This window comes from Ceratotherium simum, chromosome 25 (genome assembly GCF_057802395.1).
Source record: "Ceratotherium simum simum isolate JZ-2026a chromosome 25, ASM5780239v1, whole genome shotgun sequence".
NCBI lineage: Eukaryota > Metazoa > Chordata > Mammalia > Perissodactyla > Rhinocerotidae > Ceratotherium > Ceratotherium simum.
The window spans coordinates 39236778-39255449 of NC_141924.1; the positions used below are offsets into that span (position 1 = coordinate 39236778).

The 18672-nt window shown below is 38.2% G+C and overlaps 1 protein-coding gene across 3 annotated transcripts in view; it reads right to left on the reverse strand.

Moving 5' to 3' along the window:
• ACSS3 (acyl-CoA synthetase short chain family member 3) overlaps window positions 1-18672 on the reverse strand; it is a 151837-nt gene that overhangs the window by 112263 nt on the left and 20902 nt on the right. For all 3 annotated transcript variants that reach the window (XM_087449136.1, XM_087449135.1, XM_004417907.3), the window contains exon 2: window positions 9576-9720. In XM_087449136.1, coding sequence (XP_087305262.1) covers window positions 9576-9707 — 132 coding nt within the window. In that variant the 5' untranslated portion in view covers window positions 9708-9720. The remainder of the gene's footprint in view (window positions 1-9575; window positions 9721-18672) is intronic.

Below are 18672 nucleotides of genomic sequence, written 5' to 3' on the forward strand. Positions count from 1 at the left end.
AAATCCATCCAGCTACACTACATTTTCCAGCCTTCCTTGCAGCTGATCAACAATTGGGATGTGTGGGGAAGTCAGGTATGACATTACTGGGTACGGGCCTTAAAACATAGCATGTCTGATCCCCCACATCCTCTTCCACCGTCCCAAGGTGCCTCTGCCTCAGCTTCAATGACACAAATGAGGGCAATAAACCAGAGGATGAAAGGGCAATAAGATTTTATCTAGGTCATGCCAACCTGAACCTCATCATCTTCTGATGAGAAATGCATTTTTTGTATTTTTAAACCACTATTTATTGGGTATTTTTGTTTTAGCAGCTTAGCCTTCAACCTAAAATTAAAGAGAATTTTTTTTTTTTGAAAAACAATATATCAATTTTCAGGCAGATTCTTAATGGTGAAAATCATCCAAATAGGTTTTTTATGTAATATAACTAAAAGAAAGAAAACTAAAACACTTATGACACTTTTCTAGCATTCTACTTGAAAATTATACAGAAACCTTCCCTTGGAGTGCTACACAAAAACATCTCAAAAGATGGGGAGTAAGCAGGGCATTTACAGGTGGCTGCTCTTGAATAGGATGAATTAGAATTTTTTCAAACCCAGTAGATGTAGCCAGAGATCCAAGATAAGACACATATGTGGAATAGCATCCAGAATCCTATGGCACAAACCATATCCTATCCTTTAACTGCCCACATGCAAGCAAATGCTGCTATTGCTAAGAAGATGTTAGCTAAGTGGCGCCTATTCATTTCTCTCCTGGACCATTTGTCATCTCCTGGTTTCCAATCTTGCCCACCAGAGTCTCTTCTTCAGAGAAGCCCAAGTGATTCCTTTAACAATATGGAGCTTCCCACCACATTTTGAATAAAATATAATCTTTACCATGGTCTGCAAGATCCTACATAATCTGACTCCTGTATACTCCCTCAACTTCACCATCTACCACTCTCCTCTCATCACCCGCCTCCTGGCTCTCCCCAATGGCCCAAGTCTATTCTCAATTCAGGGCATCTTCCTGATGTGATTTTCACTCAAATGTTTGCATGGTGCTCTCCCAGTCTTTATTTGGGTCTATGTCACTGGTCATCTCCTCAGTGACCAGTAGTTTTCCCTGACAAACCTATCTAAAATGGCAGCCCAAGTCACTCTCTGCCTCATATTTTTCTTCACTTATATTGTATTATTCTTTCATTTACATTGTATTATCTTTTCATTCATAACATACCTCCCCAATTAGCATGAAATTTTCCTGCAAGCAAAGACTATATCATTCCCTATTGTAATCACGGTGTCCACAGTAGTGCCAAATATATGTGAGGTGTCCTAAAAGTATATTTTGAATAACTAACTAAATTTAGTTCAATCATCGTTCCAGTCCAAGAAAATAAATTCAAAGCAAATAGTCTACTGATTTTGTTGGGTTAACTTTCAAAAAGGTCAGACTTTAACCACCCTGAAGATAAGACAAATCATCCAATAAGAACCTAACAATGAATGATAAAAATAAATTCATTAAGCAAATGTAAGAATAAAAACCATGGACCACATTTCCAGGTTTCCAAAATGGCCAAGTAAGGCAAATGTTTTAAGCAGAGCTTTAGATGAGGCAGGATACAAACCTTCACAGCCAGACAACGCACTAAAACAAGGAAGATTTTCACCCTATTAAAAAGTAAAAATTCTCCAATGTAAAAAATAATCACAATGTGGAGGAGACAAGTGATATTTTTGGAAATAATTATTTCTCTTAGACAAGGATTAGATGTTTCTTTACTTTCTAATGAATGAGTTCTTGAATGTTCTATTCATGAACTCACTCAGTATATAAAATGGGCTTATGCTATGAGGCCTGTATTAGGCACTGTATAGATAAAAATAAATAACTAAAACATTACCGCTAACCTCATGGAGGTTTTACTCTGGTCAGGAGGTCTACTAACAAGCAGGTACACTAATAATGTAGGTAACTACTAAGTAATATAAAAAGCAAAACTGGACAAGTGATGGAGAAAGGCATGAGTAAAGTGTTCTAGACTTCAAAGCATGGTGGAATAACTTCTGGCATGGGGGAAGTGAAAAGAAGTGAGTTTACACCTCAAATAGTAATCCTGATTTCAAAACAATATAATCTCTCTAAAAATCTGACAGAGAAAATTCAAATGGGTTGCTTGTACTGTTGCTATTTTGGGTTCATGTAAAAATTATCTTTAGACATTTTTAGTTGTGAATACATGGCTCTAAACATGGCAAAAATGAAGCCAAGAAGTACTACAATGTTATTTTCTCATTTAATCTATTCCTTCCTATGTTATCTATTAAATTGGTCTAATCCTTATTTTCTTTATAAGGAGTACTCTCGGAATCTAACTTTAACTTTATTAAGTTTAAAAGTTATTCAAGGGCCGGCTCCGTGGCTTAGCGGTTAAGTGCGCGCGCTCTGATGCTGGCGGCCCGGGTTCGGATCCTGGGAGCGCCCCGAGGCACCACTTCTCTGTCCAACGCGAGGCCGAGTCCCACGTACAGCAACTAGAAGGATGTGAACCTATGACATACAACTATCTACTGGGGCTTTGGGGGGAAAAAACTGAATAAATAAAATCTTTAAAAGTTATTCAAAACAAAGTTCCAGTCACAATTTTGATGAAAATTTAAATCAGTAGTTGGTATCTACTCATCTTTAATTTCAAATAAAATACAAGTGTTTCTGCTAAGATATATTATACAACTTTGCATTATACAAAATAGCTCACAAAAATAACGAAGGTTATGGGAAAATAAGGTTGAGTCAGACCACTCAAAATCAATGTAACTAGAGTCTTTTCACGTTAATAAAAGTACTAACACAGCACCATCTTCAGTAGACATTTACAGTCTTTACGCTGGGGCTCACGCTTCCTGCTTTAAGATAGTCTACTGGAAGACATTTGCTTCCAAATTTCCTTCCAAAAGATGACTAGTCGAGACTAGTAGAGTGTAGACTTTATCACTAATTATTTTTAAAACAGGGGAGAATGTCTTCTCAGCTTTAGATTCTTAAAACCACTTAATTTATCAACACTTGCACTAAAGGATCTTCATCATTTTTTTCTTAAGGTTTTGAGATATTGATAAAGTATTCTCTAATTGTGAGAAAGTCTCTAAAAGCTTGCTAACATGGTAACAATCCAATAGAAAAATGAATGAGCAAAAGATTTGAATGGGCGCTTCAGAAAAGCAGAACAACAAATGGGCAATAAGCACAGAGAAAGGAGCTCAACTTCATTAGTCATTAGGAAAAAGCAAACTAAAACCACAATGCAATATCATTACACATTCACCAGAAAGGCCAAAACTAAAAAGACTTGGGAGTCTCAATACTAAGTGTTGACAACTGGCATTCTCATATACCACAAGTGGGAACGTAAACTGGTACAACCACTCTGGAAAATTGTTTGGCACAAGTACACATCCCATGAACCAGCCATCTCGCTCCTAAGCACATCCCCAATACAAATGCATACATATTGTCACCAAAATTTACGTACAAACATATTTATAGCAGCATTATTTATAATAGCGCAAAATTAGTCATTACCCAAATGACCAAATCACAACCTCTTGCAATGAAATGAAATATTAACAAAAAGTAGAACAAAAAAAGCCAGACATAAAAGAGTACATTCTATTATTCAGTTTGCACAAAGTTCAAAAGCAGGTAAACCTCATCATTGTGTTTAGATGTCTGGATACAATCATGTGAGGGCTGGCAGAGAAATGACTCGAGGGAGGCATAATAAGGACTTCTAAGGGATGGGGAACATTCCGTCTCCGGTTACACGACAGATCTAGTGATACGGGTATGTTCTATCTGTGAAAATCTAACAAGCTTTATACTTATGATCTATGCACTAATCTGGATGTATATTACATTTCAATAAAAGTTTTAAAAAATTGCATGCTAGGAAAAACATACATGAACCACAGTAAATTCAATCTCATACTAACATTAGTCACCTATTTACCAAACATGGAAAACATAATTTACCTTACAGAGATACATTTTTTAGCAGAGCTGACTGTAACACAAATGAAGTTTTTATTGCTTATTTTGGAAGTTTAAGGAAAGAAAACTGATCAGACGCACTGTTGTATCTTTTCCCCTCAAAAAGCAACCAGTGGAAGGACTGAATTTCTGTATCACCTGGTTTTTGCATTTTAGGTTTTCACTTAAGGAAATACCAGTGATGTGACAGACAAAGGAATATCATATTATCTTACCCTGACACATTTCTGAGAAGATGAAATTCACACTTCGAAGACAGCATCCTAAAGGGCAGAGGTTAGAAGGAGGACTTCTCATGGGACAGGGCCCTTGATTTCAGTGAAATTTCCCCCTCTAAATTATTTAACCTTCATAATTACAACCACTGCCATAATTATATTTCAAAAGTTACCTTTGGTAAAGATAATAGACACTTTCAGTTTGAATTACATCAGGAAAATTTAGCACACACTGGGTTTCATCAATTTTCCCTGCATACATTTGTTCATGAAAATTTCTCCAATGCCCTTCAGGGGTCACATTCTTATTTAGCAAATAAATACATAAAAATTCTTAATTGTTTAAAAAAACAAACAAACTTACCACACACAGAGGTAAATCAAAAATATAATTAGAAATGGAGAAAATAAATTCAATGTAGGAATTTCTAAAAATGATAAACACTATATATAATATATACATATACATACAAACATAAAGTCTCACGCACACCCCTTTATTTCTCTGAGGTTTGATATAACTACTAACTTGAAAAGAGCTAAGAAGAAAGGGACACAAAAAACACACACATGTCTCCTGGAATGCAGATCTTCTGAGTTGTAAGTGTGGGAAATTCAAGGAGAAAATATCCATCTTGAGCTACAAAGCCAAATATAAATAAGCTAAAATTCTTTACAGATAGTAAGAAGTTAGAATTTACTCAGAAAGAAGATCAAGTTCTATAAGTGATGCAATTTAAAGACAAGTTCCTGCAATAAAGGAAGTGAGAGTCACTTAGAAATTTCAAATGGTATTTCATTCATTCACTCCTCATCATTCAACAGGTGTTTACTATGTACCAGTCACTGTTCTGTGAAGAAAACAAAAAGTCCTGCCCTCATGGAACTTACATTCAAGCAGAGGAAACAACACTAAAGAAGATAGATAAATAAAATATAAAGAATGGTCCTGAGCAATAAATGGCTCAATTTGAAAAAAGAAAGAAAAGAGAAGTTTAAAGCTGTGTAGATGGGAATATTTGTATTTAATACGGCCAGAGAAGACCTCCCTGAGAAAACATCCAGGCGCCATGAACCATAAGATATCCGAAAGAAAAACGCTTTGGAGCAGAGGGAAGGCGAGTACAAAGCTCTCAGGTGGGAGTGGAGCAAGTCGGGAGTGTGGACGGCAAGAGGCAGAGTGGGCTGGGTGTGTGCAGCAGTGCAGTGGGGCTGGGGAGGAGGTCACAGGAGCCAGATCTCGCAGAACCACAGGTCACAGGGAGGACTGGCTTTTGTTCTTTCTTCCCACTGCCCTCAGGGTAAAGTACAAATCCCCATGTGGCACTTTGAGTCCTCTGAGTCTGGCTCATGGGAGCCTAACTCCCTACCCCCTTGTGCTGCACTTCATGTGAAGCCACGTGGAGGCACTAGATTCTCTCTTCCTAGACTCTCTCTTCCCTCAGTAGCCTTGCACGTACTATTCCTTCTGTCTGCAGCACACTCCTTCTCCCCACTGTTTTTCCCTTCCCACTTTTGGTCATTTGGGCTAATCTTAGGCACCGATTCTTCCAGAGAGCCTTCCTGTGCCCTACAGCTGAGTCGGGTGCCTTCCCATGTGTTTCCACAGAATATAACACCACCCGCCTAGTAACCTTTACTATGTTTCCATGGTTTCATTAGCTCCTTAAAAATAGAGAATGGGTCCATTTACCTTATATTCCTTGTTCCTAACAGGGTTTGGCACGCAAAATAAATAATTGTTGAATGAATGATGAATCTTAAACCAGGCTCAAATCTCTCTACAAAAATCTTAATAAAGAGCTATTTAGGGCCAGCCCCGTGGCTTAGAGGTTAAGTGTGCACGCTGCGCTACTGGCGGCCTGGGTTCGGATCCCAGGTGCACACTGGCTCACCGCTTGTCCGGCCATGCTGAGGCGGCGTCCCACATACAGCAACTAGAAGGATGTGCAACTATGACATACAACTATCTACTGAGGCTTTGGGGAGAATAAGGGGAAAAAAATAAAATAAAATATCAGATCCACATAATAGACGACAGTTTTAGAAAAGCTCTACTTCTGAATCATTCTGTAAAATCTTCAGATCCTTCATGTCCCTGAAACACTTTAGCCTAAAAGCGTTGGTTCACTAATTAAATAAGAAGCGCCAACTAACTTAATCAAGTTTTACCTAGCCAGAAACTGCCAGCAGAAATGAGACAGGTGAGATTAAAACAAGTACAAAGGCATTCTTTTTGTTTGCTCTCAATGGCATTACCCATTCAATGTTTCTTTCTCTGTCTTCTCTACTTAATAAAAGAAAGGCCACAGGGAACCAGGAGCAGGTAATCAAAGTGGAGCACAATGCCTCCCTCTTTCCTAACAGTTCTTCCTTTAGTACTTGAGAGAAGAAAAGCCTGGGGAATCAGACGCTGTCAGCAGGTGAGAGAAACAGACCTTTTAAGTACTTTGATGTCAAGCTAAACTGAAATCAATGAACCAGTACAAACCTCAAAAGGGTCAAAGAGTCTAGGCTCAATATTAGAAAATCAAGATGTGTTCACAGAAAAGCTTCTGAACAAAATGTGTGTGTATTTGTCACATACAGTCATATAACTAAAAAAAAACAATGGAAAATGAGGATAGCAGCAACCATTATTTAACTCTTCTTATTTTAAATTTCTCTAAAGCTTTTTCTTTGACTCTGATGTTTGGTTATATATCAAATTCAATTTGTTGATATGGTCGATATTTATATAATATATAAATAAGCTTCCTAATCTGTATACCAATTAAGATTCACCAGTCTCTTAGGCCTTTATATCAATTAAATAAGACTGTGGCAATATGCCCAAAACATATGAACAAGTATTTAATCACAGACTAAACCTCATCTAAAAGCTGAAAATGGAAACCTAAAATAAAGCACAGAGTAGAACAAGTTGTTAGGAAACTTATGTTATCTCTTATAAGAAAACGTGGCCTCAGATGAATGACAAGGTCATTTGGTGACTGAGTGCCTTCCCTCTCCAGCGCCGATGTAAGCTCTGTCTCTGTGTAATTCATTCTGAAAATACACAGTTCCCACTTACAGACCAATACCCAACAGTATATTTGCGGCATTATTTTGTTTTGTTCTGTCTTGGGCTGCCCAGCATTCGACCTCCCTTCTTATTAGACTGGAATTCCCTTAGCAGGAGTCCTAGAGGGAGGCAGGGCCCCAATTCCTTCCATAAAATCAAAAGAGGACAAGACATTTCCTCCCAGCTGCCTGGTACTTTAAGCAGGTAGCCTAAATTTGGCCAACTAGATGCTCCTACTCTGTCAATCCAGAAGGAGAATGATTCAAGTCAGCAGGTCCAGTTACTAGAGAATTTGCGGGTTCTCCTTAATTCTTCATTGATACCCCCTCCCTCTGGGGATGTGCCATTTTTCTGAGCCTGGTTCTTCAGTCCTCCCTTTTCTTAAATTCCTCTTGCATTTAAATTAACTGAAGCTGGGATTTGTTGCCACAACCAGACTGATACCCAGCCTGAGCAAAACTGGCTTAAGCTTTCTCTCTCGATTGTTTGCAAGAATTTAGGATCTGGGAATTCATTGTTTTATCTCAGTTGCCTTGCTTGAAATCTCTTAGAAGACCAAACAGGAACACTGTTGATGCAAAAGGATATAATTTCAGACAGTCAGGGAGAGTTGACCAAACTTTCTAAAAATCTAATGGATTTAACCCTAAATAGGCCAAAAAAGCAAAAGAAGAGAATGTGATTCAAAAAGCCTTAACTTAAAAGCAAATGCTTCCAAACCCCAGTACAAGAGACTGCTCGACCAGTTGTTCTCAACTAGTGGCGATTTGGCACACAGGGGACATTTAGCAACATCTGGAGACGTTTTTGGTTCACAGCTAGGGGAGGGGTACTACTGGTATGTAATGCGTAGAGACCAGAAATGCTGCTAAACAACTACAATGTACATAACAGCACCCCACAACAAAGAATTCTCTGGCTTAAAATGTCAGTAGTGTCAAGGTTGAGAAACCCTGCCCCAAACTACTATTTCCCTTTAAATCTTTTTTTTTTCCTTTTTTTTTTCCCCCAAAGCCCCAGTAGATTGTTGTATGTCATAGTTGCACATCCTTCTAGTTGCTGTATGTGGGACACGGCCTCAGCATGGCCGGAGAAGCAGTGTGTCGGTGTGCACCCGGGATCCGAACCCGGGCCGCCAGCAGCGGAGCGCATGCACTTAACCGCTAAGCCACGGGGCCGGCCCTAAATCTTATATAAATAAAAGTTCCAAAGAGCAAGGATAACTCTCCCACAGCCCACAATACCCAAATACTTTTATAATTACTTCTGCAACCTCATTTCTACCCTAATGTTAAAAGAAGAAAATCTCATAACTCATCTGTCAATATCATGATTCACCTAAGAACCTCACAGAAGGGAAAGAACTAAAAAAAAGCAAATAAGGGAAAGGAACCAGCATGTGCAAAAAGCTGTGAAAAACCAGAAGTGCCTGAGGGCATGACAGGTCACCCAGGGTGAAAAGGAGGCGTGTTCATGGCCAAGAAGGTCAGGAAATGAAGGTCGCTCGGAGGGTGCTGTGATCAGACTCCAAAATGTCTTATACATCACAGGAGCCCAGATTTTACTCTCTGAATAACAGTAATTTTTAAGGAAAAGTTTAAGTAGTTGTTTCTTAGGAAGAAAATTCTGTTGTCACTTTAGGTGACAATCCAACATGAACAGAGCCTGGTAATGGGCAAGTTAGGAGACTATAGTCATGCACCACATAACGATGTTTCGATCAACAATGGACCCTACAGACAACGGTGGTCCCATAATATTAGTACCACATAGCCTAGGTGTGTAGTAGGCTATACCATCTAGGTTTGTCTAAATATATCCTATGATGTTCGCACAACAACGAAATTGCCTAACAACACACTTCTCAGAATGTTCCCCATCGTTAAGTGATGTGTGACCTCGTTAAACGGCTGTACTTCAGTAATACAAGAGCTGAAAAGTGGCTGGACTAAGGTGATGGGAATGAGGAAGGAAAGCAAAGGCCAGAGGATTTAAACATATTCTTAGAGATTTGCTAACCTCTCGCTCTAAAAGGAGTATCTCCCAGTACTGTAAAATATCTAAGGGATAAAAACACTTTAAACGAGTTAACACACCTCTATTTCCAGTGTGCACCAAAAGAAAGTACTGTAACATGTCAATGAATTACGTGAATTAAAAGTTACGCAATGGGAATGCATGCTATTTAAGTAATTCCTGTATGATCTCCAAACAGCACACATTTGGAGAGTTGACAATATTACCTGCTCCAGGGCTTCTGTATACGTAATCGCTGTTTTAGTGTTTGTGACAGGACTGTCATAGATGATAGCAATCTTATCTCCTTCACCATTTTCAATGTGACGATCAATGGCATTGTAACAAATGTTAAGCATTCCTTCCACAAACCTGAAAAATAATTGGAAAGTAAAAGTGAATGACTTTTTTCAAAATATAATGCTGCTTAACTATATTCTTATATTTCTAGTTTGGCAGAACTGCCCTTAAAACAGGGTTTCCCTGTGTATGTTATGCCAGGTAATGATGGTTGTAAACTACATATTTATGATGGTACAGAGTAACATTTTTATTTTAATAAACGTGTATTTATTTTCATGTATATTAGAAAAAAATTCAAGGTGACAACTTTGTGGATTTTATTGCTTAGGATGAAACTAGAGGATAGAGTACCAAAATAATCTACTTTACATGAATGAAATGAATTGTATATAAGTGCAGCACAGACGCATTAGGCTGAAAGGGCAAATGGTACATATATAACTGCAGTTTGGGTACCTGCTGTAAAAAGACAAACAGTGGAAAATCAATTCTTTGAAAGAGCTATATACATGTTTTTGTTTCAGTTAAATGTCATGCCTCCAATTCCATAAAGAATAGATAAAATCTTCTCTGCATACATGAAATGCTTCATAATTTGAATAAAGAATGGACACACACATAAAATTTTAATTTAAAAAAGCCTTTGCAATTCAGTACTCTTCATCTCTTAATTGATCAATGCCTTCCTTTGAAAATAAAGACAAAATATAGATAGCTGGAGATAATTTTTAAGGAAATATAGCTCATTTTTCTCAAAGAAAAAGCTTCACATTTGCCCTGTCCCTTTTTTTTTTAGGAGGAGGGGATTAGAATAAAATATACAGTACAGTGGGCCGGCCCCGTGGCTTAGCGGTTAAGTGCGTGCGCTCCGATGCAGGTTGCCTGGGTTCGGATCCCGGACGCGCACAGACGCACTGCTTCTCCGGCCATGCTGAGGCCACGTCCCACATACAGCAACTAGAAGAATGTGCAACTATGACTTACAACTATCGCTTGGGGCTTTAGGGGAAAAATAAAAAAAAAAATATACAGTACAGTAATAGTCCATTTGTCCCCATATCAGACTAGCAAATATCATAACGATGCAAAATAACAGGAAAAAAATATTGAAGCAACAAGAAGAAGTCCTTTTAAATAGCTGAGTATCACCTTCAGGTCTTCACTCAAAGAGCTGTGCGTGAAATGGAGCAGGGAATTAAGAACAGCTATAGATACAGTGGCAGCACTAAGAAATAACAGACACAGAAGGCAGCAAGAGGAGGGATCATTTAATCAGGATCAAACGACCCTACACACTTCAATAACACTGAATATGACTACAGCACAGCACAAGAAGTCATTAACATAACGATCCTGAATTGCCAAGTGTGATAGATTTGATATTTGTTCAAAACTATTCTTTCTTCCCCTCGCCTCTACTTCCATCAAAAATACTGAAGTCTTTTCCCCTCGCCCCCACCTCCATGAGCGGAGGATACGTCCCTTGATTTGGGGCTCATCCATGTGATTTGCTTTGTCTAATCAGCAGACAGGATGCAGGCGGAGGCTTGAAGGCACTTGCACGACTAGGCTTGCTCTCCTGCACTCTACCTTCTCCAGGAGAAGCAGCTCTGGACATTACTGCGGCCTCCTCCTCAGCCTGGCACCCAGAACAAATACTTGCAGGTGGGAGTAGAACCCAAAAGAAGCACGGAGCCCAACCAGCCAGATACATGCCTTGGAGCAATGTTTCCAGTTATGCCCATCCTAGATCAGCTAATCCCACGACAGCCTACAGATACATGGAAATAACTGCTGAATATCTTATAATTCAGAGATTTTTAGGGTCACTTGATATGCTGCGTCATTGTGGCCATAATTAACTAACAGTCCAAGAAAAAGGCAAAGTTTTCTCAACATTCTGTGGCAGAAACAAGGAAAGATGTTTTATACAATTTTTCCACAAAACATTTATTTGTAATTTTTTGTTTTTGCTTTTGCTTCTGAAAAGCACACATTTCAGACCCATGGAAGATTGACTTGCTGGAACACTTCTTGATGACATCATTATTCTCCTTCCCTTTATCTACAACTTCTCTACCACTGTTTGTGCTCAATACTTAATTATGCTCATAACATTTCACCAAGAAGGGGCCCTCTCAATTCCAAAGACTCATGGAGGATTCGCTTTACGGTTTGCCTTATTGTACTCCTACCTCTTTGCTTGCTCTTTCTCAATATCTGTTGGAAGAGGTCATCAAAAGGACATGAACACTGGTTGACTCATGAGCTGGACCTGGGCAATCAGAAGCTCCTCACCTCCTCCCCTGTCCTTGGAATGTGCACCCCGTCTACTATTCCCATACTAGCAACTGTTTCAAGGACGCAGCCTTCAGAGTGAGGTGTTGTTGAGACCATCTGGAATGAATCTGTGACTTAATCCAGTTAAGACCTCCATATAAACTTTTAAGATTCTAGTGGGTGGGTATGGAGATCTACTTGTCTTGTGGCTGCTGAAGACATGCCTCGGATATAAGTTCCCTTGTCTATGAAACCTGCCACCTACTAATCTGGAGTGATCTGCCTCTTTCTTTGGTCTCTCCTGGCCCTTCAGGTACTGGGGCCAGTTTGCGAACCAACAATATCTTTCATGGAATCTTTCTTTGCCAAATCTTTAATTTACTGTGATCTCTTAAACTCTATATCCATCCCTTTGCTCACTCTACGTACATTCCCTGGGTGATCTATACACTCGCACGGTTTCAATCTCCGTCTTCAGCTCCAGCCCCATCTCCTTTCTTACCCTTACAGCCAATAGCGTGCAGGACATCTCTACTTGGAAAGAATAATATGTCCAAAGCTATAATCATTTTCAGCCCACATCCAACCCACAGCCCCATCCCAACTGCAAACTTGCTCCTCCTCCTGTTTTCCACATTAAAGGAAGCACCTTTTACCCAGTGCAGTGTTTAGAAACCCGAAGCTAGATTTGATCCCTCATTCTCTACCATCAGTTATATGTTACGTCTGTCTCTGTAATTGTTTGGTTCTCTCATTGATAACCTGCATTACAAGTACTGCTTCCTAATTAATCTCCTTGCGCTAGGCCTTACACCATCTTCTCAAGTCATCTTCCTATGCTACTAGAATGTCCTTCCTCAATGTAAATATTAGCATATCAAATGGTGCTCAAAATCATTTAATACTTTTCCATAAAGTTCGGGATAAAAACCGTATATCTTTAGATGACACGCAAAACTCATTCACCTACTCAGGTTTATTTCCCCTCATCCAATTTCTCACATTCAGCTATACTGAGTTAGAAAATTTACAATTCCTTGAATTCAGTCAGCAGCTATTTCTGTGGCTGTCCTTCACCTTTATCACCAACCTCTTCCCAAGCAGCGCTCAAGCCCAGCGCACATATCTCTATCATAGTACTTATCACATTGCATTAACTTACTTACGTTTCCTTCATTATACAATAATCTAAGAGCAGTTGTTCTTTGTGCCGTAGAGTCAATTCTGACTCCTAGCGACCCTGTGGACAGCAGAGTGGAACCCTGCCTGGTCTTTTTGCCCCATCCTCTCACTTTCCGGCACTATATCAGACAATGCTCCACGGCTATTCATAGGGTTTTCACGGCCAATTTTTTCAGAACTGGGTGGCCAGGTCCTTCTTCCTAGTCTGTCTGAGTCTGGAAGCTCCACTGAAACCTGTCACCATGAGTGACCCTGCTGGATTTGAAATCCCAGTGGCATAGCTTTCAGCATCACAGCAGCACACAGCCGCCACAGTATGAGAACCCACAGATGGGTGGTGTGGTTCCCTGACGGGGAAACAAGCCCTGGCAGAGAGCAACGAATCTTAACCACTAGACCACCAGGGCTGGCTACCTGAGAGCAGAGACTATGTCATATTCTCCTTGTAGCCTTAAGATCTACTATAGCAGTTCTCATATATTAGGCACTCAGTAAATATTTGATAAATGAATGAATGAAAATATTAGTAAAATTGCAAGAAACACTGAATTTAGGATCCAGGTAGAGTTGCTAGGGTAGTTTTTACTACCTTGTTTTAAAGCTGAGAGCAAAAAATATTGAAAAAGAATAATGCCAGGACATTTGTCTACGAATTGGATAAAGCCATACCTGCAACCCAAGTCTTTAGGCATCTAGACTGGTGTTCTAGTCCACAACATCATATTAATTCATTCATTTACAAATAATATAGTTTTTTCTATCCTCAAGTTCACTGATTCTTTCCTCTGTGGTCTCCATTCTGCTGTTGAGCCAATTTAGTGAGTTTTTATTTTGGTTATTGTAATTTTCAGTTCTAAAATTTCCATTTGGTTTTTCTTCACATCTTTCATTTTTTTGCTGAAGCTTTCTATTTCTTTATTGAGACTTTTTTAAAAAAATTGTTTCAGGGCTGGTCCAATGGTGTAGTGGTTAAGTTCACGTGCTCTGCTTCAGCAGTTTGGGGTTCACAGGTTCAGATCCCGAGTGGGGACTTAGACACTGCTCATCAAGCCATGCTGTAGCAGCGTCCTGTATACAAAGTAGAGGAAGACTGGCACAGATGGTAGCTCTGGGACCATCTTCCTCACCAAAAAAAATTTGTTTCAAGTATGTTCATAGTTGCTAGTTGAAGCATTTTTATGATGGCTGCTTTAAAATCCTTGTCAGCCCACTAACCTTCCATGACACCATTCTGGCTGAGAGAGGGAGGGTACCTCATCACTGCTCCCCATGTGGCCTCCACTGACACTGACAGGCAGAGGAGCCTCCTTACCGCCTTATCTTAGCCAGAATTAAAGTTTCAGCTCCCCATATAACCTTCTCTGACACCACCGGGGCAGGTGGCGCTGTTTGGGGCACTTTGTTACAGCCTGGCAAGAGGAGCAGTCTAGAGTCTCCATCAGGTTTTTACTGGTGAGAATGGGATTGGAGCCACAGTTTTTTCTGCAGTGTTTGGCTGGATCTAAGTATCTTCTGTCTTGCTAGGCTGCCCTTCTTCTGTTTTTGTTTTGTCCAGAGAGAGAAGGTTTCTGTTGAGGCTGCTTTTTTTTTTCCTGTACCCATTGACATTTCTGGGTTGCCAGCTTCTGCAGCACTCAGCCTAGGATATATGAGGCAAAGAGAAAACCCAAGGAACTCATTGCCATGTCATCCTTCATGTCCCAAAGTTCCTAGCTGGTTTGGTTTCTTCCATCTACCTTTCAGAATCTTCTGATGTGTGTTTTATATATAATGTCCGAGGTTTTTAGCTGTATTTAACAGGATGAATAGGGAGAAGAGCATTTTCTCCATGTTGTCCTGAAACCAGAAGTCTCTAAGTAATATTTATTGACCCCTTACTCTAGTCCAATATTTCCTATGTATTTACTCATTTAATCAAAAAACAACCTTACCCTATGAGGTAGGTACTATTATAAACCCCATTTTACATATGAGGAAACTCATCTGACAGTAACTCGCTCAAGGCAGCCTGATTATAGAACCAAGCCCTTAAATATCATACAACACTATCTCTACAGGCAATACTCAAAGAACTTTAGATTTTTTTCAATTGTTTGCAAACTTGGGAGAGTTTAATATTTAAATTACCAACATCTTAAGGTTTTCTTTTTTAAGGGTACCCTTAAAGGAATTTAAAGAATTTTAAGATTTCCCTTTGGGGTAGACAGGAAAAAAATTCAAATAGAGGGAAAGGCCTGCAAACAGTGTTAAGAGACAATTGTTGTGGGAGTTAACAAATTGGCATGGTTCCAGAGGCATTTACAGGTAATGAATATACCAATATAAATTGGCTAAATTTAAAGACTGGTTTACTGTAGATGAATAGACCAAGTGACCTGCAAGGTACCTCCCAGCTCAAAGATTTGATTACTCTATTATGACAAGATTCTTGTTTCATTTTAAATCAAATCATTTCAGTAAAGGTCAATCGAATGTCTTCTATGTGCTGTATTTTCACTGTCACTTTTAAATTCATGGGCAGGTTTTAAATGGTTTGTCTTCCCAGATTATTAAAATAATAACGCTCACTGTAAGAAAACTGAGAAAATACACTTTGGAGTATTTTCTTTTATTTTTTCTATATGCAAATATTTTGTCTCTATGTTTCAGATTGCATTATGAGCTTTTTCCAAGGGCCTGAAAAATTCTCAAAAAACACGTTTAATGATGGCATACTATTCCATTCAATGGCTATTCAATAATAAAGTTAATCCCGCATTGTTGCAAATTGCTTTCACAACATTGTCATTGTTTTAAATGATTCTGGGATGACCTTTCATGTAGAGAAATATTAGTCACATTGTTTTTTATTACATTTGCAGGCCAGATTCCTACAATCAAACACACACACATACACTAAAATCAAATAATTAAATTGCTTTCTGTAAATATTGAATCAATTTATATTACCATCATTCAGCATTACTTGAAAGATCATTTCATCACACTCCTCTAAACACAGATTATTCTCAATCTCCTTCAATTTGAGAAGTGACAAATAGTTTTAATTTTGGTTTCTTTGATTACTAGTGTTAAGTACAACGTCTTACCTATTTTTAAAAGCTCTTTATATAGGACATTGAACTTAAGTCTGACATCATTACAAATTATTTTCTCAGTTTATTCACTAATTTTAATTCATGTAGTTTCCTGACATAAAAATATTTTAAATTTGTATGTAGTCAAATAAACTCATTATTTACTTTGGAATCTTTTGTATGTTATATGTATATTAATGTTATGCAAGCAAGATAATTCATACTACTCTCTTCTGATTTCATTTTCTATATGGATTTCTTCAATGTGCCAATAATTTATTCATATATGTATATATGTAGTATTATGTACTACATATATTCTATATTGCACACATGTATGATGTGTGTGTGTGTATATATACTATGATGAGGCAGTAAAATTATATTTGTTTATTTATCATTAGTCCGTTTTCCAAGCATCATTTTTTGATTAATCCTTACTGTCATTATTCGTTTGTGATGCTTCATTCTTCCCATTTGTCTTCGGAAGGGCCTCTGTAAAGAAGAAAGCTCCTGAAATTCCTTCTAGACTTCTTCTTATACACAATTTTCTATTTTCCCTTGCCTTTTCCTCATTAACCTCTGCTAGTTTACATCTAACATAAAAACTTGGACTCAGCTCTTTGGAGGGAATCTTGCTGGAATTTGATTTCTTCTATTCTTCACCTTAGCCTCCTCTGAATCTTCTGTCTTTCCTAATATCTGACTTTAGCCCATCCTGTATTTCACTTTGGCCTTGTTCATCAAATGAGTTAGACTGGAGTGTGTACTTGGCCCACACACTGGACTAAGTCAATGAATGTGGGTGGATGTCTGAAGGATTTTTAACAGGTCGGGAGACTGACAAGTTCCATGGTCTGGATCTCTGGGTCCCAGAAGAAGCTAGCGGCAAATATTCACATGGTTCTTCTGTTCTCATCAATTCCCATCACCACCAACCTTCCCTTCGTTGAGAGCTAAAATTTTGTTATTTTGGCATATATTTATTAAATTGATTTCAAACATTATAAAAGGAAATAAAACTCTGATACTCAAAATTAAAAATGACTTCTTTCAGAGGGTGAAATTGGTATCATTTACTCTGAATCTGATTACCCAACTATGGAAAGTTGAATTGGTAAAGTCTAAAATGTTCCTCTCAATTCCAGCGCTCCCTCCTAATTCCAAGAATAATACTTAATGTACTTTCAACAATGTGGCCCATGAAACTCTTTCACAACTGCCATATTTCAATTTGCATGAAATAAATGTTGAAAGCTTCCTCTGGCAAAACCATATTTAGTAGTCACAATGTTGCAACCTTCTCTGTACTCTCAGCTACTAATTACTGTACTCTGTATATATTCATTATTAAACAACTGGAAAGTCCAACTTATAATTTACCTTCTAATATGAGCTTCCTTCCTTGGATCATATTACAATTTCCTTCCTTGATGACCTCCTATTTGGATCTTCATTTCATCACAGTTTCAGAAAAAAACAAAAACAAACCTCAAGCTCTTTTTCAAAAGTTAAATAAAACCAAGGCCAACATATTGAAAATGATTCAAAGATGATGGATACATTTGATTATCTACATACTAAAATACCAAATCTTATGTACTAAAATAGTGTTGAATATTTAACTTTTATAAGAAATAATTCATTATTTTATAAGCAAACTTTGATAGATTACAACCCCAATATTAACTATCAATAATGATTTTCTCTTCAAAAGCTTTTCTATTCAACAAATTTAACAATAATTTGTTGTTGATTAGATCTGAGACTGTGAAGAAAGGGAAAAAAATATAACTGGGAAGATGTTCTCCACTCTAAAAAGCAGATAAAATATAACTGGGAAGATGTTCTCCACTCTAAAAAGCAGAGTGATTTTCAATAACTTTTACAAAAGGCAAAATGTGGCAAATTTCCTGATAGAGGTATAAACTAAGTATGATGCAAGCGTAGAGCAAAAAAGAGATTAATTCCAACTAAGGGAAGGTGGTAAGGAGCTGGTGAATGTTGAAAGGAGTACAGTAGAGTGTAAACACCTGGGCTTTAAGGTCAAAAGACCAGAGTTCAAATCTCAGATGTGTCATTTACTAGATGCGTGACTTCAGGCAAATTAACATTTAACAATTAACATTAACATTAACAATTAACAGGCCTTTCTCCCTTCATCTATAAAACCAGGAAAATAAAATAAAAACCAACAGCGTAGCACTTTGTACCAAGACAGTACTATGAGCTAAATTTAACACAAATTAATGCATTTAGCTCTCATAACAACTCTGCGTGTATACTAATATCATCCTCATTTTACAGATGAGGAAACTGAGGTATAGAGAGGTCAAGTGGCCTACCCGAGGTCCACACTGGTGCGTGACCAGCTGGGATTGGATGTCAGGCAGCCAGGCTCTGAGTCACAACCACCATTCTGTATTGATGAGCTAATGTGAGACTATTCTATACTTTCCAGGAGCACAATTTCAGATACATT